Below are 23753 nucleotides of genomic sequence, written 5' to 3'. Positions count from 1 at the left end.
GCATGAACTTGCATGTCTGCGTTGTAAAAGTACGGCAGCCACATAGATGCACAAATTCTAACTGCAAGGTGAAAGAGGTGACAACATGTATTTTGGTTAGAGAGGTAAATATGCATTATTTTATTAGGTGGTAGAGTTTGGGGGGGTAGAATCCTTTGCAGAGTGAAGCAACTAGGATAGAAAGAGGGGGAGTCTATTTATCAGAGTTTTGTATTGATTATGACAGATAAGCAGTTAATGAAATGGATAGGTTGTGGTTAAGGTGTGCTCGAAAAGAGACTTAAATGCTGAACACACAGGCAGGAAGAGCTAAATGAATAGTGACATTTTTATAAATGAATGCAAAGGGGGGAAAAAAGTAAAACAAAATAAAAATCCAAACACAGAGCGAGAGAAGCATAAGAAATGAGAGACAGACACACGCGGATGGAAAAGGTAATCTGACACAGGTGGAAACAATCAAAGACAGCTGAAACCAATGAGACGATCACAGAAGAGTGAAAGCAACAAAAACAGCACAGCTCACAACAAACTACTCCTGTATCACTCTAGGCTCCCTCTACACATGCTGAATGGAAACTGCAATTAGTTCTAGTTGAACTGAAACATACGTTTTTTGCATTTTTTGTGATGAAACATAAACTGCACCTAAAAAAGCCTCCAGGCGAGTGATAGCTAGAGGTAGACTTGAACAATAATTCAGGTGGAATGTATCTGTATATATGTGAGGGGAACCAGGCTATCGTATAAACTTAGCCACTATGTTTACCTGAGAAGAAAGCTCCTGGTAAACTGGGTCATTGGTTAGGCTGACATCATGTGATTGGACATTAAAAGTTGTTTAACGTGCCAGCTCCACGTGACACTAGTGCTGATCATTTTTTAGTGACTGCTCCTCGCAACAGAGGAGCAGTCACCTGTCACCATGTCTCCTGCCTCATTCATGCTCTATCCAGGCAGCACGCTCATCTAAATGCAGTCCTTTCAATAGTGAAATCACATCTTAAGCACACTAACTCTGTTTGTGTATAAGGTAAGCAGATGCCCCTGATTTTTGTTGGCTGAAAATCTGCTCAGCCGTGGTTCCAGAGGACATGTGCCTATGCATGCATCCTTATTGATACCCAAAGACGACTAACACAAAAACAGCATCTCAAATAACTAATAGAAGTCACTGCAACCAATAAAAGGTATAAATGAATATCCGGTGATGATAAAAACAAACTGTAACCTCGATTCATTCTAATAAGAAGTTGAAAAACTTGAATTCAAATGAAGTACAGCATATTTCTTCTTCAGTGTGTGTCTATGTCAAAGTTTCAAACTGTCTCTGTCATAAGCTGGGTACACATCTATAATTATATAACATACAAGCATAAACTGACTAAAACGAACTTATCCTGCACATTTTAGAAATAAAATAAAAGGCAGAATTAACTCAAATGTTCAAAAGACTATATTAATAAGGAGGAGTAGACTCGATGCATGGATTGCTTCGGCTCAATCCTGCTTGCTCTACTATTGCTTGTCCTGGAAATATGCCGCTGCTCCCAGGATGCTGTCTGTCCATTGCAATAGCATTATTTTTATGATGTTTTTGCTACTATTAGCCCTTATTCCTGTAGATGTTACCTTTCATGTTATTTTAACACTGCTCACAAGTTTCTGCATTCCAATCACACCTCCCCAGCTGATTTACTGCTGGTGTTTGACTACTGCGACAGCAAATAACAACAAAGTCCCATTCGCTGGAGAATATAGGGAGCTCTACATTTAGTATAGCTATAAGCATTTGACAGAATAAGTCAAAAATAATATCAAATATGTAATGTTGTGTCATTTTTGTGGCTTTGAGGGATTGATTTTGTTTCATCTTCATGTGGGGCTCTTAGAGAAAAATCTGACAGCATATTAGCACGCATTAAGATAAGCCTGGTTGGATTTAATAAGCGAGGGCTCGAGAGGACACAAAGTTTGCAAGGCAGCTTGATTGCTATGCAGACAGATACAGCAATGTCTGTGATGGTTTCAGAATGTAAGTAAGTATTTTCAAGAAGTTAAGGTTTCCTTGTGTAGAGTGGGTTTTTTAATGCATTCCCTGTGGTGAATCTTTCTGAGAGGCTTTGTATTTGGTGGTGGTGGAGGTCTGTTTTGTATGGATGGAGGCCAAAATGCAGAGAAAAAGATGCTGTTTCCAATTTATCTCCATTATTGTTGACATGGCTTCAGCAGAGCTCAGAGGGGGGAGAGGGTCAAACTATCACCTTTTTCTGCCCCCGAGCTCTCCCACAGCTGCCACCTCCATCCTAAATAATTACTGTCAGAAGCCCGTGTAACTTACTGCACACCCTTTCTTGCTCACGCTCATCAAGCACAAACCCAGACCAAGAACAAACCAGTAGAGGATGGAAAGATGTTGGCATTTCTAGAAAAAGCAACCCTCAGGCAGTTTTACCACTTGGCAGCCACTTTTGTAACGCCCCTGGCCAAACACAAAACCAAGGCCTTATTTAAAAGAATGGTGAGACAGCCATAACGGCAATTTCAAGGGTTCCCGGGACATAAAACATGCATTTATAGAGTCACCAGTCAATTTATAAATAAAATAAATGTTTAGTAACTTTGCCCCAAAGTAAGGTTCACTGTTACACTAAGTAGTAACATGCGTGGCTAGATCCTTCCCTGTTGGGTTTTTGAGGGGGTAGAAATGACTTTTGTGTTATGCATCAACCAGTTTGGCATTACATAATTTTCCCATAGTTTTCCATTCAGGATTCTTCCAGCGGTTTCTAGAAGAAGCCACACATTTTATAAACTGCTGACTTTTTAAACCCTCTTTCACTGTAGCCCAGGAAACCTTCTGTAAACTCCATCGATTTACCGAGGCGCACTTGTGTGGTGCTTGTGGCAGCTCTGATAATTGCAGGCATGCTGTGGGGCGCTTGAACCTACTTTCATGAACTTATTAAAGCGGAGTCCCAAAAAGCCAGAGACCAGGAAAAACCAGGTTTGATTTTTGGTCCTGCTTGATGAGATGCAGGACTTCCATGCCTACTTTAGTATACTGTCAGTACTGTTTTCAGAGGTGTGGTAAGACTTGACTGATGCGCAGAAGCCAGTCATAATGAGCCATAAACTTAGCGCGGGGCGCGTTAATCAGCTTAGAAGTTTGTGACAGCGCCTGAGAGTCAAATGGCGGGCTGCGCGGTAAAACCACAATGCATTATGAAATAAAGAGCTAAAGGCAGCCACTAACACAGTAATGTTATTGAGTTATCCCATAACAGGCTCAGCCAAATCCGCCTGCTGCACTTTGCTTAATGTACAACAGCTGGTGGCAGCTGGAGCCTGTGGCGGCCATAATGGATATGATATCATATCACAGTTCCCGCCCACTCTAACCTCCCATGATTCCTCATCTGTTGTCGGCTGCAGGAGAGTAGGGAGGGTGGCAGTATGAGTGGTGAGTGTCTGCAGTGTAGATATCATCCACAGCTTTCTGCCTCTTCTTTTATTTATTTGTTTATTTGTTTGTTTGTTTGTTTAACAAGAACAAAACATCGTAGCTGTCCCATTCAGTGTCTCTTTGTCAGCATTCATCATATCTTTCATATTTAAGCCTGACACTGTCACTATTAGCACTATTACCTCACAGCAAGAAGGTCCTGGGTTCAAATCCAGCTGTGGAGTTTGGATGTTTTGTCCAGGTGCTCCAGCTTCCTCCCACATTCCAAAGACATGCATGGTTAGGGTAAGGTTAATAAGTGTACCCTGCCATGCATCCCATGACTTATAGGCTCCACCAAAACCATGATTCTGAACTAGGTAACTGGGAAAAAGTGTATGATGCAGGGAAGTGATGCAATGTTATGTATTGGATTAGACCCAGTTGCCTAATGCACGTAAATGTTTTCAGCAGCAGGTAATGAGTCCAATTTCTCTGTACAGAACAGCTTCAGCTCTAAGATGTTTGCTGGTTTCCTCACATAAACTGTTTGTTTAGGACTCTTCCTGACCTTTTGTGTTATATTGTGGTCAACACTTTGATTTGAATATTCTAAAACATCTTTATCCCACTCTGCTCTCTTTCCTAGGTCATCATTTTACTGCCATGTTTTCTTATTTATCCAGAAAGTGTCACCTGGTCTCTGTACTGACCATGAACAATATAAAAGATGGACATGTCGTGAAGACAGACATTAGACTCTGCATTTTGAAGCTGCAACATAGCTAGTAGTTAGATAGTTTGGTTACCCCAAGGCGGATCTGCATCTCTGGCTGGTATCAAACCAGCAACCTTTTACGTAGCAAGCAAACCACTGCAATATGGAACCACTCCCTATATTAATATTAAAAAAGCATCTCTGAGTTAATATAAAGACTAGAGTGAAAAATGAAAATGTGAAAATCTACAAAACCTGAAGGTGTTGGTGTTGAATCTCCAAAATGCTGGTGGCATTCCTGTCCTTTAACATGACAGATATTTCTCCAAAGCCATTACTGCTGTAGCTGCTGTGTCATGACACCAACACCAAAGGACACTTTGTGCATAAGAAGGAGGCATCTGACAAAGAGTTAAACTACACCCGAGGAAGAGACCTCATTATTTTTCTCGTGTGCTGAGTGCAGCTGTCTGTCTTTGTGAACCACTGTTTATTTCACAGACAAGTATTTTGTGAAATAAAATACTTTCCTTTTGAATTTGCAGGTCTATTCAAAATTTGTAGCTCTTTACTTATGTTGAGCCATCTTGGCCCATATGTAGTACAACAGGCCCAAACCATGATACTACCACCGCTATCTGCACAGATGGGAGGCAAAGTTTCTTATGCAGGAAAAATGGATCATTAGCACTCAGCTTACAATATTGCTAACAGATGCGGAAGACTCCAACACAAAAAACAATCTTCTGCCAAAAAGACACTTTTTTTGCTAGAAAAAAAAAAGTTGTGTGAAACCTCCTGTGATTCCAGACGAAGATGCAGCTTTCCTGCAGTGAAAAGCCACAGAAAGCTTGAAAGTTAAAATGCTGACTCTGTGACTCAGTAGGCGACCGTGAGTCAACCTCAGCTTGGAAGTTTCATGATGGAGATCTGTGTGTGTTTGTTTGAAAGACTGCTGGTCTACTTTGCCCATCTATTCAAAGCCAGCAGACATGAAGTTCATCAGGTTCAAACTTCTCCATTCATGTGATCCCCATGCCAAATGAATTCCATCACTGTCGTCATGGTGTTGTCCTGGCAACCACTTAAATGCCTGTCATTGACGCTGCTGCTCAGTCAACAGGGAAAGTGAGCACAAGACAGAGAGTTGAGGTTGGGGGAAATGCAAAAGGATGGCAGGAGGAGGTCGAAAGGGGGAAAATGTGGAGTCAGAAATAACTCTGGGAGATTTACAGTAAATGACAAGATGAGAGTAAATATTTGATACGAGCTGACCATTAAAACATTTTCAATAATGTAGGGAGCCTGCGAGCACTGGCTGACATGCTAGTGACTTATGCAGATCCTGTTCTGTTCACATGAATGTTGTCCCCACCTCTTTCCCCTGCAGGAATACTGGAAAAAAGCTGGGATGCACAGCAGGTACATGGTTTATTAATGATTATGACTCTATTTTTGGACTCTATGTGAAGAAAGATTGCCTTAGAGGGCAGAAAATGTCCGGATCATGGACTTCAACTTATATCATGCAGGTTACATGGGCTTCATTCTTCTCCTTCTCATCGTTCATAATGCAGAAACATGAACAGATGCAATTTTTGCTTGCTCTTATAGCCAAATTGTCTTTCCTGTTACTTCTTTGCATTCCCCCGAGCTCCCAGTTCTTACTCATATAATCTCATAATGAAACAAATCTCTTTTATATTAATTTTTTGGCTTTGTTTTAGTTTTTTAACAGCTCACAAATGTAGCTACACATTCATATGCATATTTCACTTGTGTCGTGACATAAGAACGCCACTCTGCCCTCCCCTCAGACTGGGAGCTACAAGAGTAATCCATTTGCACAGCAGCGGAGGGGAGAGAGGAGCGACCAGAGGGACCAACATCTAGAGAAAGGGGAAAGGAAAAGGGCTGTGAGAGAATAAGGTGCACCCGCAGACGGTCAGAAATAAAGACGTAGCTCATAAATGTTCTACACACAAACAATTATTAACTCAGTATTTGCAAAATAAGTAAGATGTTTGTGTGTGCAAAGGCCTGCATGGCCTCTGCTCTTTGATGAATCAGTGGATGATATATGACATGTAATGATGCAAGCTGATGAAAAAGTGAAACGCGAATGTGCTTCATGCCTGCAGGGAGCGTGTCAAGGGTGATGAGAGCTGTCTTTTCTATATGAGGCTACTGGAGAGAAAAAGTTACACTGGCTGATTCGATTGAGGAGTTTAATTGGGTTGTCACCTCAGTGGGGTCAGCGCCAGATAAAAAAAGAATCAGCTATAACAGAGAGGCATTTAAACCAAATTAATTCTAGCTGATTATAAACGCAATAACAGCTATGTGACTTGCATATGGCATAGATACAAGAGCGTAGTTAAGTACACATTTGTGTTGCATTTCCACGCCAGTAAACCGGAGGTTATAAATAAGATGCACAATAATTTGCAATGAAGTTAGCAAAGCAGGAGACATTTCTATATAATTAATCTAAGCTTGTACACTTTCACAAGTTACACAACAAATTAAAGCATAAACAACAACCCCTTAAGCCCAATTAACAGCCTGTAATGCATAACCATTTAAAAGCGCCACGCTCATCATTTAATGTCGCAATAGTTACAAAACAGCAAAGAGTAAAAAACCTGTCAAGGTGCACAAATGGATATATGAACTCATGACACGCTGGGACTGATAAACTAATGAATGACTTCTTTCTAATTCCAAAGAGACCTGGAGGTATGAAGCAAATATCAGACACTTATCCCACACACTGTCTTCCTCCAGTGTCAGGATGAAGTGTGGAAGTAAACGAGCAATTAATAACCAAAACATTAGCTTGAAATTAGTTGTTAGTGCCATGACCTATTGCCTGTGTTGGTGATGTTCCAACAATGTCCACATCAATGGACTTTAATTGTGAGTTTTGCGACTTTTTAAAGCTGCACAGAAAATGCCCTCATTAGCATTGCCCACGTAATGGCTCTATCTGCCTCGTAATATAACTGACTGGTTGGTCACATCACATAGGTGGTAGCTTTTAATTGTGTTGGCTAGAAAAACGCTTTAAAAGGCTCTGGCTTCATTTTGCATCACAGGCTTCTCTCTTTTACTATGAAACTAACCAATAAGCTGAACACTGATGCTGCACTTCAGACAGTGTCTGGGTTTTGGCACGTGTCAAACTCGAGGCCTGTGGGCAAAATACACCCTTTAAAAATTTCCTTCCAGCCAGCCCTTCAATTTAGGTTCTAGCTGTCAGCACACAGTCACATAGGTCCCATGCACCAAAATGACAGGCACACTTCAAACATACCTGCAAGTTAACATGCCTGTTAACCTAGAATGCCACCAAAAAGCTGGTGCTGAAGGGAGACAATCTCAAGAGCGATTTGAGACTGAGTATTTGATAACAGAGTGTAAAGTGGGACCCACAAGATATCTGTTTTCCAAGAAGGGAATTTATGCCAAGATATGGAGCCATAAACACTGAACAGAGACTTAAAAAGTCACTGAGCTAAAGAGGCATGCAGCTACAGCAAGCTAAATCTCACAGTGATGGGGCTGAAAAGGATTTTTATGTGCAGTAAATTTAATGGCAAAAGGCCAGGATGTATGAGACAGGCAAATTTCTCCTTTTTATGTTTTTAGGTAACACTTTATAATATGGCCCATGACTATTACTATTACTATTACTATTACTATATTACTATTTTACTGGAAATTTACCAGAAAAACAAACAATATTTCCCAATCTCGCGCTGTTTAATATTTGTTATGTTAATTTGTAAGGCTTTTATACAAGATCAAAGTTCAAAATTTCTATCTTTGTTGATGAAAAGGCATAACTGTCATATTCAGACAGTCAAAACCAAAGTTATGATGGATTTGCAGCTTTGTTGATTGGTTGAGAGCTTTCTGTGGACTTCATTATATATGCAAAGTGTGAAATGGATTTTCTTGTCATTAAACTGCAGCGTACTATGTCTGGCCCTTGATGTGATTCTCATTTTCCAGTGTGGCCCTTAGTCAAACCAAGTTCGACACTCTGGGTTTAAGGCGTCTGTTTCCAAACCTCAACACCATTACAAACACCACTGATCAAACATGTAGTCTGTTTAAAATCCCACAACTCCCACACTGGCTTTCATCAGCACTGCCACATGACTGTCTGCGTAACTGCACGAGAGGCTCGGGCCAAAGCAAAGACGGGTATCTTTCCATTACGGCACTCTGCTCTCATTCGTTATCCTCATCTGAAAGGTGCATCTTGCTATTGATTTCTCCCACCTGCCAAAAGCTTGGTGAACAGCTGCTCAGTTGGACGGCCACATTACTCATCCTGGACACTTAGCAGATATCAATAATCAGCCGTTTCCCTCTTCTCTATTTGGAATAACAAGGCCATACATCAGGCCTAGCAGTCACTAGCTTGCTGCCAAACTGCTCGAGACTCCAAACTCTCTCAGCCCTTATAAGGTAATTCAGTCTCTGGTCAGACAGGGAAGAAGATGAGTCTATAGGTTGGGACGTTAGAAAGACACCCATCATCGAGAGCTCTTGTTTGTGTCCAGCTCTAAATGCTGAGACATTCAGCTCGTTAAGTTTTATTTCTCCCCATAGGCGAGCCATTACGGCCCTGAAACACCCTCTTGTTACACTCTGACACAGCAAATTCAGAAACACCCGTGCAAATGACACGCTTGTCGATCAAGCTGAAGAAAGTGTCCTTGGCCAACCTTGAGTGTGTCTGTGTTAGTGCAGTGATGTGTGAGGGGGGTACACACAGGTGCGTAGTGAGTCTTTGTATTGAGTTGGATCCGAGCAGGACCCTCTGAAGATTTGAGGCGTTTAATGATAGCACTGGGGCCGAGATAAAGCCAGTCAAAGCGCTTTGCTGCCAGTCGTTAATTACTCTGGATCACGCTGACCTTGACGAGACCAGGGTCACACAGCCCATTAGGAGGAGCGACTCGCCTCCACCCAGGCAACTTTCCCATGACACCCCCATAAATCTCCCTAAAAGAATCCCAGAGAGCATAAACCCAGGCTCCGCTGCACTGAAGACGCTTCTAACTGTCTGCTAAACATAACTCGGCAACTGGTGTCAGTCAGCTTGATTTCCTTTCTCTGCCCACTCTCACACAACTGCATCATAAAAGTATTATGGTTTTGGTTACTTTTAAATTCAGGGAGATAATCTGACTCCATGGAATGTTTCAGGAATGAGTCCCTTCAGGGCAAATTCTTAAGCGTATGAAAGAGGAGCCGCTCCACCATTAGCCAGAGTGACATCCATCATCAAATAGCCTTAGCAGTTCAACTGGCCCTGAGGGTGCTATACGCAAAAAATCAGCGCACAATGCATGGCGATCAAATCCACCCCTGCTGTTTGATCATCTCCTTGTGACATGTGCTTATCGCTGCAGGCATCTAGAGGCCAAAATCCAACCATGACATCAATAAAGAGCTGACAATCTCATCAAATTATGAGCTTTTTTCTATCTTTATCTCACTCTCCGTAGGTATACGTATATAAAGGTGTCAATCATTTTTATTGTGTTCAAGCAGATTATATCTCTGACAGTCCCGAGTGATGCCCGATTTGCTTATATGTTGGGTTACACAGCGCCTGATCAAATGGTGCAGTTGGTGCCCTTGGCCCAAATACCACACCTGCTGTCACCCCTGTCTCTCCTGATGCTAAGAGCTTTATTGTGGACAGACGCTCAGGGTCTTCTAAATGCTTAACCATTGATCTCCACTCCCAGCTCATCACTGACCAATAATAACCTAGTTAGCAAGCCCCAGAGGGACATCACACAAAGACAGGATCTCCCTTTGGGGGAGTCAAATGCTCTTTTCTTCCCTCTGCTGTTGTTGAAGCAGGTGTCTTTCATATTGTGCTTGTCATAAGGAGATATACTTACACCATTTTGTTTTTTATGGATGGTATCTCAGCCTCTGACAGCGAGCGAATGTATGAGAGAATAATATGGGCAGTAACAGTAAATCTTACTCAGCCTTTCGCTCATTTTCCAATGATACCCAAACTTAAATAATGACCCACTGCACCTACTCTCTTACCTCACTACACTTTCCTCCCTGTCCCCTCTTTCAACCAATCAATCGCCGATCAATCACGTGCAATCGCTGTCACAGGACGAGCAAAGAGTTACGGGCTAACCATTCTGTCAGACAGTTAATGCAGACTCAACTGGGCAGTTTGGTCAAGCTAGCACAGATCGATGCTACCTGCCTCAGCAGGCCAGTGCAGATGAGATCAGCACGCACAGCCAGGCGGCTCTAGATTAATTCACGAGCCGAGGGGGGAGAGGTCCGCTGGTATAGCAGGAGCTAATGCAACTGGGTTTCCAGTCTGATGATAGAGCTGTGAAGGCTGGCTTGAGGTCAAAGCAAAAAGGCAGGGTGAGATTTTGACAAGTTGCAGCCGTTGTCTTTGTAGCCTCGGAGTCGTTAATCTAATTAGGAGAGGGAGCCGTACACTGTTACATCCTTCAAGCTGGAGACTTCTAACCTCATTTACACAACTCACATCTGAGGTCTTAAGAGCAATCGCTCAAACCTACAGATAGACCAGACATTTAAACTGGTTTTAATGTAATCCTCTTCAGCTCCATATTTCTATTCTTGGACTCCATTAGACATTGTTCTCTGGCTTATGCTGAGCCTTGGTGCACCTTTTCAGTTCATTCAGTCTGTTTTAGAAGCTGGCACACTGAAGCAGCCATTAGAACAACATCAAACTGTAGGAGGTGTATGTTCAGATCTTAGCTGGCAGAAGCTTCCTATGTTTGATTTCAGAAGCACATAACAATAGAAGATAAAAGGCATCATCACTCTAGTTTCTGTTTGAGTGGAATAATTCAAACACACGTGTACGTACCAGGAAAAAGTCATATGCTCAGAATAAACTAAGACCGAAATGTGAATAACCCAGACTCAACAATTCACTTCTTCTCCTGAATTATTTAATAACTCACAAGGACTTTCGCGGTTCACAGGGATGTGCTTTTATGTAACCGTGTTTTGATAAACTGGACGGGGACAAGAGAGGGAATTGGGGGCAAGAGATAAAGGGGGCGGTTATAAATAGGTCACTCACAAATACGCCGCAATGATGCTCCATGACAACCCAGCTGCAATGGCAGATGGATAAAATGGAAAAGTGGAGCAAAATGACAACCAAATAATGAACCGTGCCAAAGTGGAACAAGCAAGCAAAAGAGGAGGAAAGCATGCCACCAAGTCACCGTAACTGTACCCACACTTAGATGTCTGCGATGGGTGGGCAGGCGGGACAGGCCCATTTTTACATAATTAATCCTGTTTTTACAAATGTTGGCTTATAAAAGTTAACAGTGGTAATAATCCTCAATTGGCAAACCTCCTCTTATGGGTTAAGAGCGTAGTTGATTGTGATCAAACGGCGAATGAGGAGTCAACAACAGAAGTGAGCTCCTTTTATTTTAAGAGGTGCAAAGTCAATGAATCCGACCACACGCGGCTCATTAAAGCACAATGGCCCAGGGTCGACTCTAGACATTTATTTATTTTTGCTGCAGGCCTTTTTCTGCACTCTGCCATCTCTACCATTCCTGCTGTGTGCGTGTGTGTGCGTGCGTGCGTGCGTGCGTGCGTGTGCGTGCGTGCGTGTGTGTGTGTGTGTGTGTGTGTGTGTGGTAAGAAGGGTGGGGTATATTGTTAGAAGCGGGCAGCACGATTTGACTTTTTGCCCCTGTGCTCTGAGACAGGATTGCACTGCAGCAGCTGGGATGAGCGTGGCCATAGTCGAACCTGCAGTAACAACAGCTACACATACATATACACACACACACACACACACACAGACACACACACACTTGGCAAACCTGCAGAAAAACATAGCAGACTCTGTACTACAGTTTTTGTGGGGACATTGATGAGCTTGATGTTTTACGGCTTCCACACGGATTAATAAAGAGCCATTTGCAAATAACGATCACTATTAATTTTCCAGTTAGTTTGACATGGTATTAGTCCATGACAGAGAGAACAACAACATGACCTCAGTGACATTAAGCTCATTATGTCTAGACAGAACTAAACGCCGCTGAACATCCTATTCTTCTCTGGATGAGATTAGTGTTGCATGGAGATGCGAGGAGGGGCGTGTCTGCCATCTTTTATTTCAAAATGATGATATCTAATGTCTGAGTCATGCGTAGAGGCTGAGGGGGAAACCCTCGAAGTTCTTTCTTCATCTCTTTTCTCTCTCTTCTCTTGGGCTCCCCTCCCCCCAGCCCACGCCGGGCAGCCCGCTGTGCCTCAGCGGGCTGCCAGGTCATACTTAACACTAACCACAGCTTCTCCACAAACCTCCTCTCTCACCATCCCCCACCCGATTCTTAAATCTGCATTACAATAAAGATGGTAGAGAGGAAAGGAGGTGGGGGTGGTTTGAGCAGCCGGCGGAGAGAAAAAAAATGATGGTGGGCTCAGAGAGAGTGATGATCTCACAGATTGGTCGAAAAAAAGCCCCACATAGCGGTTAACCCAAAACTGAGCTAATGAGTGTATCTGTGTGTGTGTGTTGGGTGTCTAGCAGTTGGGGGTAGATTCATTTGCATGTGGCTGCACGCAAGTGGTTGTTGTCATATATATTTCTTTGTGTACAGCAAACAAATTGCACTTGTGCTGTCAGCTATTCCTGAGCAGCAGGGAAGATGTCCGTTTGATTTTGTATCAAAAGCAGCCCTTTTTTATGATATGCACAAAAGCTGTCACGTAATATAGCTTATCATGTTTTATTTATCCACTTTCAGCAGTGTGTCAGCATGTCTATGCTTGTGCTCATGGGATTTCTGAGTGTCATAGGTCAGCTGACATTTTGCAGTTTTGACAGGAGGAGGAGGTGTGGATTTGACTTTTCAAAAGCTTCATCGAGCTGCCTTCTGCCTGTTTTACACTGACAGCTTTTTTGAGACACACAAGGGCCATTACAGGAATAAAAAAACACAATAGCCCAATTTTGTAACATCTAACGCACAAGCCTAGACATCACAGGCTTGTGCCATGTAATGCCTATACTGCAAAGATCACATGTAATGCTGTCAAAGCTTTAATACATAATAATTTTGCATGCCTGTCACTAGAACTTCATTCATTCTAAATTGTGTTTAAAGTGATAAATTGTTGTTAGTAGGTGAGACCTTCTAATAAGATCCGCACTGTGACATTTATAGAGCAGCGTGTTTATTCACACTTGAGGCTGACACATTAAATGGTTGTCAGCTCAGCTGAAATGGTTTTCATGTCTGAACTTTATTTCCTATTTTCATGCTGATTACTGCTTGAAAAGGGGTTTCAACTTTCCAAGAAAGCCCACTTTTAAGTTTAAGTATGTAAGTCGCTGATACAGGGTAAATATAAATGCTGCTGAAGTCGTAACAAAAGCTCAGATTGCATTAAAATAATTGCAAGAAAGCCAAAGGAGACATGAGTATGGTACTGGGTCCAACTTGGGCACTAAAACAATGATTAGATTATGTGACAAACAAGCCATAATCAGTCACAGAAGTGCTGATTATGCACATATCCACAGCATCAAATAGGGCCCCTGGCATGGATAATTTATCCAAAAGGAGTTGTTTGGAGTGTGTGACGTGATGCACTGGATTATGGCATAAATTAAAGTGATCAGTCACTCCGAGTGCAACCCACATCACAAAAGATCACGGGAGAAAAAGCCAAAAGAAAAACATCAACTAAGACCCAAAGGCTGTCTCCAAAAGTCTGGAAAGGTTCTCACGACCATCCGTCCAAGCACCTTATGGGGACTTCATGTAGCTGACACACGGTTAGCTGACGTATTATCTGCTACACAGTGATAAGCTACAGGTCTATGGTTTGGCTAATATAAACATATTAACACAGGGACAGTAATGCAGGATGAGGGTTAAACTGCTCTCAGCTAACATCCATGGTAAAGACAAACACCATCATATGGAAAGAATAAAACAATGAAGATGGAAGAAACTAATATGTCCCTGCATTGTTTGGGTTACTTCAGATCCCAAACGTAAAGAAATCTTTTGAAAGTTTTAAACAGCTTAAAGATACATGTATAGTATGTATCTTATACATATAGAATGATCACTGAGTAGTTTCTGGAGAGGTGCTTTTGTCTAATCAGTTCAGAATCAGGAGTTATACAAACACAGCATTTACCAATATACTCTAAAATATAACGCTAGCATGCTCATATGTTCAAGTTTGCAGTGATAGCCCTGCTAAGATTTATTTCTTATCAGAACACAGTAGCATACAAACTGACAAATTTTAGCCCTCCAAGAGATTGCAGACCTGTCCAGAGTGAACCCTGCTGCTCGCCCTATGACAGCTGTGATAGGTCCCAGCTCACCTGGATGGATGGATCCGGTTAAGCTGACTGCAAAGATTTAACGGTAAACCATCCAGGTGTTGGTGTAATATTTAGAGACCATCAAATGTCAATGACATTCAGCATCTTAATGAATAAACAGTTAACTCTGCGCCTCCAGAGCAGTTTAAGCAACTACCAATAGGAGCTCATACTGATTGACATATGACAGGGAGGCAAAAACACCAGAGGGTAAACTAGGCAACCCGAGCCTGGATTATTCGCTAGCAACCAACTGTCGGTGATGAAGCAATGCACATGATTCCTTTGTGGACATCTCTTTGAAGTTAGCCAGCTTCAGCATAAATGTGAATATCTGCAATCTTATAAACCAAAACGTATTCTTTATGGAGAATCAATTGTACGTCCTGCTTTTGTAAATTACTTATTAATAAAAAAATTAATTACAGACTCTGAAATGATCAACCTTGGCTGTTTAGGCTGATTTTCCTTTTGTCTCTGAAGCTTGGACGAGGAGAACAATCGAACCATAATGTGGGAGGGATGAAGAGGCAGAGCGGAGGAGGAAGAGCAGGTTGTGATAATGATGAATGAGATGATGGCACACTGACCTAGTAATGCAGCAGCTTCATTGCCAGTGGGGGTAAGCTGCCCTACTACTACTGTACGCCCCTGTCTGATACACACACACACACAGCCATTTTTCCCTCTGCCTCACTCATCAAGCCTTTCTGCTCTCCTTAACCTCTCACCCTTTCCTCTTACTTGTCCTACCATCTGTTTTATCTCTCGCTCCCGTCGTACCTGCCCTGCATGTTATGACAACAGACAGAAACAAGGCACCGTTGGTGGAATTTGCCAAGAACTGTTCAAGCCTCGAGATCAGAGACAAACACGGGGAGACAATGAACAGGAGTCAACAAAGACAGAAAGAATTTATGATGAGGAAAACCAAAATAAAGCCTGATGGGGAGGTGGGGAGGGTAGATGTTAAAAGGGAACCACGCTTGATTTCCCTGTAGTCACAGAGAGGCTGAGAGTCTTGCCTGCTTAAATTGTGGGAGTCATCTCAGATAAGCAAACCTCGGCAAAATGATAAGGCAAACAAACAAACAGAACGCCAAGGCCTTCCCTTCTCCTGCCTTTCCACTGAACTGTGTACCTCTGTAACATCGGCCAGAAATGTTGATAGAAGCAGCAGTTGCCATGGTAACCGACTCTGGCCCCCTGTCTGCACGCATGCAGAAATGTAGGGTGGATTGGGGGGGGGGGGGGAGTTTGTCGCGTCATGTCTGCCACCTTAGGCAGGGAGGTGTGTGTGTGTGTGTGTGTGTGTGTGTGTGTGTGTGTGCGTGTGTGTGTGTGTGTGTGTCTACAGTAAACACATCCACTGTTTCTTTCCCTCCATTTTTAGAGCTTGTGTTGTTTTCCAGGCTCCCCCTGCGATGTGAACGACTGTTTTATCAATGAGGCGAGTCAAACATGCAAGCCTGGCTCAGCACTGGACATCCCTCCTGCATCCCTTCCTCCTCCTCCGTCTCCTCTGAGAGCGACTGCCAGACCCTGCACAAGCCCCTGGCCAAGATGGCTGCCATGTGCAGCTTTGTGGTTGCCTGCTGGTGAGGGCCTTTTTGCAGTCAATAAGCTAGTTGATCGAAATAATTTGCATTACAATGGGCTTTCTTTTAAGTCGACACGCTCGTATTCATGGCAGTGAAGAGGGCTGTGCACCTGATTGTCCTTGTAATTAGGTGCTTGGCAATGCAAATGCTGTGTTTAGGAGAGACATAAAATCGCATTTACAACTCGGCGTATAAACAAAGACGCTTGGACGCCACTTTTGAGCAAAATTCAGTGTTGCATTAGCATTTTCGATGCTTTAAATAATATTATTTTCTACTCTGAAAGGTGCTGTACGATTGCATCAGTTATTTAGGTACTCGAGCTCTCAGCTGTGAGACAAACGTGAAGTAAAACCAAAGGAAAGCACACAGGAAACAGCCTGCACTCTTGTTTTTGTGATTTTGTATGCATGGATTGCTGACAAGCTGAGGAACCTTGGGAAATTACATATTCATCATGCTGATCTGCTCAAGTAATCTGTTCAAGGTGACTGTCATAAAGATAACTTTTTCTCCTCCCAGAAGCAAAAGGAACTCCAGAGACGTGTTTCTGATGCTGCTCCCTCGCTCCAGCCCTCCTCTCTCTTTTATTTTTTTATCCCTCTATCTTTCTAATTGTAATGCGCAGTTGGCTTGCAGGGAGCGAGAGAGACAATGGGGGCTTTTTGGTGAGAACTCATCCCATGTCAGGGCATGAAAAATGGCCAGCAGCACAAACAGGGGCATTGACCGGCTCATTGGGGGGGGGGGGCACCACGTTAAACGTGACAGAAATAAGCAGACAGGTCAAGACCAGGGGTACTTCTTCAGCCACATTCTCGTTTTTCTCAAGGAAATCAGGACTTGTTATCATCACAGTCTGCATCCTACAAGTGTGCGTGTGTGCTCTGCATAGAAAATAAATAGTAAGGCCTCCATGTCAGTGCCTTGGCTTTTTTTGTGCTTATTGCACTCTTAACGGCACCATTTTTCATTTTTAAATGGGTGGTTGGGAAAGGCCATTGCACCTCATTACCTGTGGGAGTTGTATCTCTTTTCCGTTTGCTGGGAATGAGATGAGACGATTGATTCCACATTCAAACCTGCGAACCAATATAGAGCGACGAGCACTTTAAAAAGTGGGGAAACAGCCAGCGCAGCTCTCTTCACCCTGAAAACACTCCAACGTCACTTTTAAATTTGCCTAATAATTTATGACCTGTTTTACCTCTGCACAAGTGGTTTCATAAGGACCCACATCCTTAAACTCTCATCATGCAACCGCAGCTATTGTTTCTTTCTTTTGTGAGTGGGTGCAGGGACCTTTACCTTTGGACAAAGGTATAGATGTAGGCTAAGCAAAGCCTTAAGTGCTAAGGGGGCAATGAGGCCAAGTAGGTGTAAAAGAAAGCATGCAGAGGATTTTAGAGAGAGAAAACTATTTCTTTTAAAGCTGAACCCTGGTGTTATAAGACCCGCTAACACACTGTGTCTTTTCAAAGCAATAATGCTCATGTTTGTTTCCTGACTAGGAACCAAAATATTACACCTACTCTCAAGAACCTTTAGTGATTTCAGCCGTTTTGTGTGGGTTCTTCTTTCTCATTGCCAAGGCTTTCTCTGGTAATCAATTACACTCCCAGTACAGCTCTAAGATGTCACTTTGCAGTCTTTGAAAAGCCTCCCAGTCAGTACAGAGCGCCTTATAATCTTATGTCACTTTTAAAACTGCCGATCAACAGTCTGCTTCCTGTTTTTCACCTGCACATGCATGTCCAGTGTACATCTACATACAAGTAGAAAGATCCCTATATTAACGTAATATTAAACTTTTGTATACGCTTTCTTCTAATACCCAGGTCATAGTGGTTTGTCATGTGATACCAAAAAGAGGAGGGCCAGAGTGACATGCAAAGTCTGCTGGGAAACGCTTCAAGGGATCAGAAAACCACCTCAAAAGCATTGGATTGAAACAGAAGTTGGTTTGTGATTATATTTCTGTTTAACAAACAACACTGAAAGCATTCAACCTCTATTAAGTACGGCTTTGTTTTATTTTCCTTTAACAGTTTGCAATTACACAATCTTATTAGCTACAGAAATGCAGAAAAAACATTCAGATATTGGATATTGATTCTATAAATAGTGAACAAGATTACATTGTGTACTACATACTAAGCAAGAGTAACGTCTCATACTTGGAAATAAAATACTCATTAAGGGGCATGCGCCCTCTATAAGAGAAAAGAAGGTTAAATATATGTTAATTAAAATAATCATTACAATAATGGGAGTAGCTGTAACAATAGTTGTTGCTTCCACTGCTGATAAGACACTGTTATCAATCTGATGTAGGCAAGACTGCGAGGGGGTGTGAGAGCAGGAGGCCCAAAGGGGCAATTAACCTGCCTTTATACCCCCGCCCCACCATCTTTGAAAGTTTACAGATCAAAGTATCCCCAAAGTTTAAAGCATTCCTGCGTACTCAGAAAACCCACATGCAAAAATCAGGCCAGAAGAATATAGAAATTTGAGGTTTGTTTGAGTTTTTTCAAATTAAAGTTGACCTTTAAGTTTGTCACCCAGTAAAACACTTTTTTTCTCCAGCCAGTGACTTTTTGACCTTCACTGCTTTTGAAATAAATCTGGGCTGACCCCGCCCCGCTAAGCTGCCTGACAGGGACTTGTTTGGATATCGTTCCTGTGCTGAGGACTCTGGGCCTCTTCCCAGTGTCTTTCTCATTTTTAATATTCTTACCTAAGAAATTTCTTATTGTTAATATAAATTTTACTCCCTCTGGTTCCAGATGCTTGATGCCAGACTGAACATAATTCCCACAGCACCACCTCACGGGTACACCTATCCTAGTGTTCCATATCAGAGCACTGAAAGGAACAACACAACCATAATTGAGCCATGAATCAACTGAAAGATGAGACCGGGAGGGGGGGGGGTTAAAAACATCATGTGTTTCTCTTTCTTGACTCAGTTTGGGAGAATGTATGGAGGTCGGTTAGCTGTGACATGTGTGTGTGTTTGTGTGGAGGGGGGTTGTTCTAGTGGGTGAACAGGGGGAAAGAGACGAACCCACGTAGGGATGCTCTAAAAGAAGGAGGAAATCATAAATTGCACTTAATGAAGCAGGAGAAGGGGGCTCGGCGCCGTGTTTTTGTTAACGTGAGGGATAAATGATGGGAAAGGAAATTTGACAATTAGGTTTAAAAGGAAGAAGCTGGTATACAAAAGCATGTATGCAGGATATAGAAGCTTTCCACTGGCTTTCATAACTCTTAAAACACATGACCCCTGACCTCTCGGTGAAAAAAAAACCGCAGTGTCACTGCAGCGACCGTGGGATGCACGGTTCTAGCCAACGAGACCTCATTAATAGCCGACAGTCTGATTCACTGTCTCGGTGTCTGTGTTGGTGACAAAGCGGCCCCAGTGCCATCTCAAAGTCTCTTCTGAGTGCGCTGCGTGTTATGTAACAGGTTTTCTCTTGGAAAGCCGGGCCCTGTCACTCAAATTCCAGAGGAGGCCATTAAAATTCCTCGCTTCTCATTGATGTGCTGTTGTTCTGCGATCATCGAGTTCTGCGGAGGGCCTCTTTGAGATAAAGGATGTTGCCGGGAGGCTGAACAGCAGATTAACGTGGGACACCTCAGAGAGCTGGAAGTCCTAGGCTTGGAATAATCGAACTTTTTTAGAGGATTTCAAAATGTTTATCCATAACTGATGGCTTACAACTTCAACCATTCGGCTACTACTCTGTTTACCAGATATTCAGTATGCTAGTGAACACAACTGCTTCAACTCCATATTTCTATCCTTAACTGACAACATCCACTGTTAGCCATGACTTTGGTTAAACAGCTGCATTTTAGCTACAACTGTAACGACTCATCACCGCTACAGATGAAAAGGAACAGTTTTACTTGCTTGTGATGGAATAAAATGACTGAAATGCAGTGTGTTTACATGTTCGTGCTTATATGTTTACTCGTTTCTTCTTTCATCTAGCTGTTAAAGCTGAATCTGCTTTTCATGTGTTTTGTCTTAAGACACATTTTATGTTCATTTTTCATCTTCAGGCACACAAACACTGATAAAAATGCTTTTAGTGTTGACTTTTATGTTACCTCTGTTTTTTCTCACAGTTTATTGAATGGTTATGATTTACTGATCATGTCTTAGACATTATTTATTTGAGGAGAATATAATTTTCTATCCAATGGGTGTCATATATTAGACTTTTTAATCAAAACAAGAGACACATTCACATTTAGATTTTAATTTCAAATAAAAGATAAAACGTCTGCTTTAAAATGCTTTGCTGCACTTCTTTAAACTCTTTCATGTGCAGCAGTGATGCTGTGCATGTACTCAGGACTTTTATTAGAAGTATATTTCCACTGCTTGTTTTTACCTTCACTTAACTTTTCTGCTCACCTGTTCGGGTCAAACCTCTAAAACTCGTCTTGTTTTCCAGAACAGATGAATGAATTTTTCAATTTGTGCCAAATTATAAACAATTCACAAGAGAACAAAGTTTAAAATGTGTCCACAATCTTCCAGACATCTGAAGCAGCTGGAAAATAAAGTCTTGCTGATGCTCCAGCTGAGTGGCAGACTGTGGCAGTGACAGCCCGGAGAAAGAGGCCCATCCCCCCGCTGCAGATTGGACAAAGCCTGGCCGCCACGCCCAGGGGAGGGGTCTCCGGTCGATTTTGAGGCGCGGTTGAAATACTCACAGCCGTCTCCCTGACATCCTTTAATTTGAGCTCAGCCTCCGTGGGGTTCACACACACTTGAGGGGGGGTCTTCTCGTTGACAAACCTTTGTAAGGGAGAAGGAGATCCTGTTGGATTTTCACCTCTGTTTTTTAGGCGGAAAGCTCTCACCTATCCCAGAGCTGGATTTTTAAATCTCAAAATCTCGAGGGTTTTCTTTTTCGATTTTATTTTTTGTTCATAAAACTAAAGGAAAGACAAAAATGGGAGCCCAGTTGTCCAAGGGTGGAGTAGCTGTTGAGGGCAAAGGCGCCGCCGACCCTGCTGCTGCTAAAGCCAACGGCCAGGTGAGTAAAGCGGGCCCGGTGCGCCCGAGCATCAGCGGGGAGCCACATGGCACCCGACGCCCACTAGCGGCATGGGTGCCGCGGTGGGGGGCTAGCGGTCGCTCCTTCGTGTCAGGGTTCGTTCATAGCTGTGGGGGAAAACACTTAAAACTGAATTTAGCCTAAAATGAGGGCATCGGGAGACCTCCGGCTGGGCAGCCGTCGAGCAGCGCGCAGTTGCCCGCCTGCCTTTGTTAATTCCGTCTGCTGTCCCACTGGGGAGATTTACGCGCACATTTCACCCGAGAGCGTCGGATTTGGGTCCCCGTGTGAGTTTTGAGCGTGTTTTCTGTCATGAGTTGGGCGGATAGTCGCTCTGAGCGTCGAACAAAAGATGTGAGGCGAGCGGTGCAAAGGATGCAAATGCGCTCTGCTGGAGGCGCATTTTGCGGAGTTGCAAACAAAGCGCGTGCAGGCGCCAGTTCTGACCCCATTTCCCCCCCGGCTGTTACCCACACACAGTCTCTCTCTCTCTCTCTCACACACACACACACACACACACACACTGTGGAGTGGGTTTCCGCGTAAACTTTGAACAATTTAAATATGTTAGAAGTGAATTGTGCGTTTCGATTACTGGTGTGTGACTGATCCGGTCAGGATACCCGTTATTACGGAGATGCCCAGATGAACTCATGTGACCCACTTCGAGACATGTAAAAACGCCCCTGTTGCTGCTGTTGGTGAGTGCGTGGACTGATTGTGGCTTTGTCTGAGCTGAAGCTGATGTGAGCTGTCTGCGCTCTTGCGTGGAGCTGGTAGATGTAGGATGAGAGCGCAGAGCAGGTTTCACGGGGATTCCTTTGTTCCCCAACTTGCTGGTAGTGTTGATGTTTTTGATGTAGCACTACTGCCCCCGTGTGCCAGCTCAGAGTAATACAGACAGCTGTTAAATCCCCCCCCCCCCCCCTCCCACCACAGTCAGAGCTGCTCTCCTGAAGAATAACATGGATTAACTGTAGGCATAATTGGGCTAATGTTAATGTGTTTACAGTGCGCTCATCTCATTATGCATAAATAATTCTTCGTTTCCACAGGCAGTGTGTTTGCGTTGACCCACCTCCAGTGTTTTAATCCATGACTCTCTCCCTCTCTGCAGGAGAACGGCCATGTCAAAACCAACGGCGATGTTTCAGCCAAACCCGACGGGGAAGCAGCGGCCGTGGATGGAAATGGAACCGCGGAGCCAGCCAAGGAGGGCGAGACCAGCGCCGGAGACGCTATCGAGCCCGCTCCTGCGGCCGAGGGCGAGGCAGCCAAAGCGGAGGGCGAGGCTGCCAAGGAGGGCAAGAAGAAGAAGAAGTTCTCCCTGAAGAACTCCTTCAAGTTCAAGGGCATCTCGCTGAAGAAGAACAAGAAGGGCAGCGAGGAGGGCAAGGAGGAGGCCACCTCCCCTACGACCGAGGACAAGCCCGAGGAGAACGGCCATGCAGCCAAGGAAACCAAAGAGGAGACGCCGGCCACCGAGGCCAAAGAGGGCGAGGCCGCAGAGGCCGCTCCTGCACCCGAGGAAGAGGCCAAGGCCGCCGAGGAGGCCCCACCAACAGAGGCCGCACCCGCCGAGGAGGCCCCTGCCGAGGACACGACACCCGCAGCCTCCGAGGGCGAGGCCAAGGCAGAGTGACTGCACTCCAGCACGGCACCTGAACTGATTTTCCAAGATTAAAGTATATAAAAGTATATATGAGAGACTCGTGCCACGCTCTTAAAGTTATAAACAAAACTACAAAAGAAGACAAAGGATATATCACGTTTGCTGATTCAACCACCAGTTCACTGCCTTTTATTAGTTCTTCGACAGACGGAAACTCACCGGGCCCTCTCATGATGAAAGCGTTGGCTGGCGTCGCCCCCTCATGGTACACACAGGGACTGGCGTGCGGCGAAGGTAATGGATTGGATGTGGAGCGAATCAGGAATACTGACTTATTTTCCCAATTCATGGAGAAGCATCCTTTTAAACAGCGTGGCAGCCCTATAACATCTTATTTTTCTTTCTCATCTTTTTTTGGGATCTAAAAATTGTCACCGTCAGCAGAGCGGGGCAGACCGTCTCCTTCACTCGAAATGACTGATATATGGACACATAAACCTTTCAGATCATCTTATTAATTTTTAGAATTCTACATTCCTATGTTTTACCCCCAAATTTCAAGTATTTTGTCATGTATAGGGAGGAGAACATCAAGGAGGGGAGGTGGAAAAAGATGTCTTTGTTCGTGCATTTTGGTTCTTTTTCTGGCTAAAACCACATTCGAGCTTCTTGAGTGTTGCAGTGTTCACATTTCAGAATTTATGGCGCAGGGGTTGGGATTGTGTACAAAAAAATGTGAGCTTTTTATCTGCAAACTGTCTCTGTAAATATGTTTTGGCCAATATTTTTGGTTCTCTTTATTTTGCTATCGTTTGAAGATGTTAATGGTTTTACTGTAACTTTTAATAAGGGTAAATAAATGTTTGATCCCCTCTG

The 23753-nt window shown here is 43.4% G+C and overlaps 1 protein-coding gene across 1 annotated transcript; it reads left to right on the top strand.

Annotated features, from left to right (window-relative positions):
• Window positions 1–3077: 3077 nt before the first annotated feature.
• marcksl1a (MARCKS-like 1a) lies at window positions 3078–23751 on the top strand. The gene is made up of 3 exons (XM_040049010.1): window positions 3078–3090; window positions 20949–21244; window positions 22383–23751. Exons 2-3 carry the CDS (start codon window positions 21161–21163, stop codon window positions 22905–22907), a joined length of 609 nt encoding a protein of 202 aa, XP_039904944.1. The 5' UTR covers window positions 3078–3090; window positions 20949–21160; the 3' UTR covers window positions 22908–23751.
• The last annotated feature ends 2 nt before the right edge of the window (window positions 23752–23753 follow it).

Source organism: Simochromis diagramma, unplaced genomic scaffold (genome assembly GCF_900408965.1).
Source record: "Simochromis diagramma unplaced genomic scaffold, fSimDia1.1 OVJJ01000305.1, whole genome shotgun sequence".
Taxonomy (NCBI): Eukaryota; Metazoa; Chordata; class Actinopteri; order Cichliformes; family Cichlidae; genus Simochromis; species Simochromis diagramma.
Note: the sequence above shows the minus strand (reverse complement) of the source record. Positions and strands in the feature narration are given on the sequence as shown.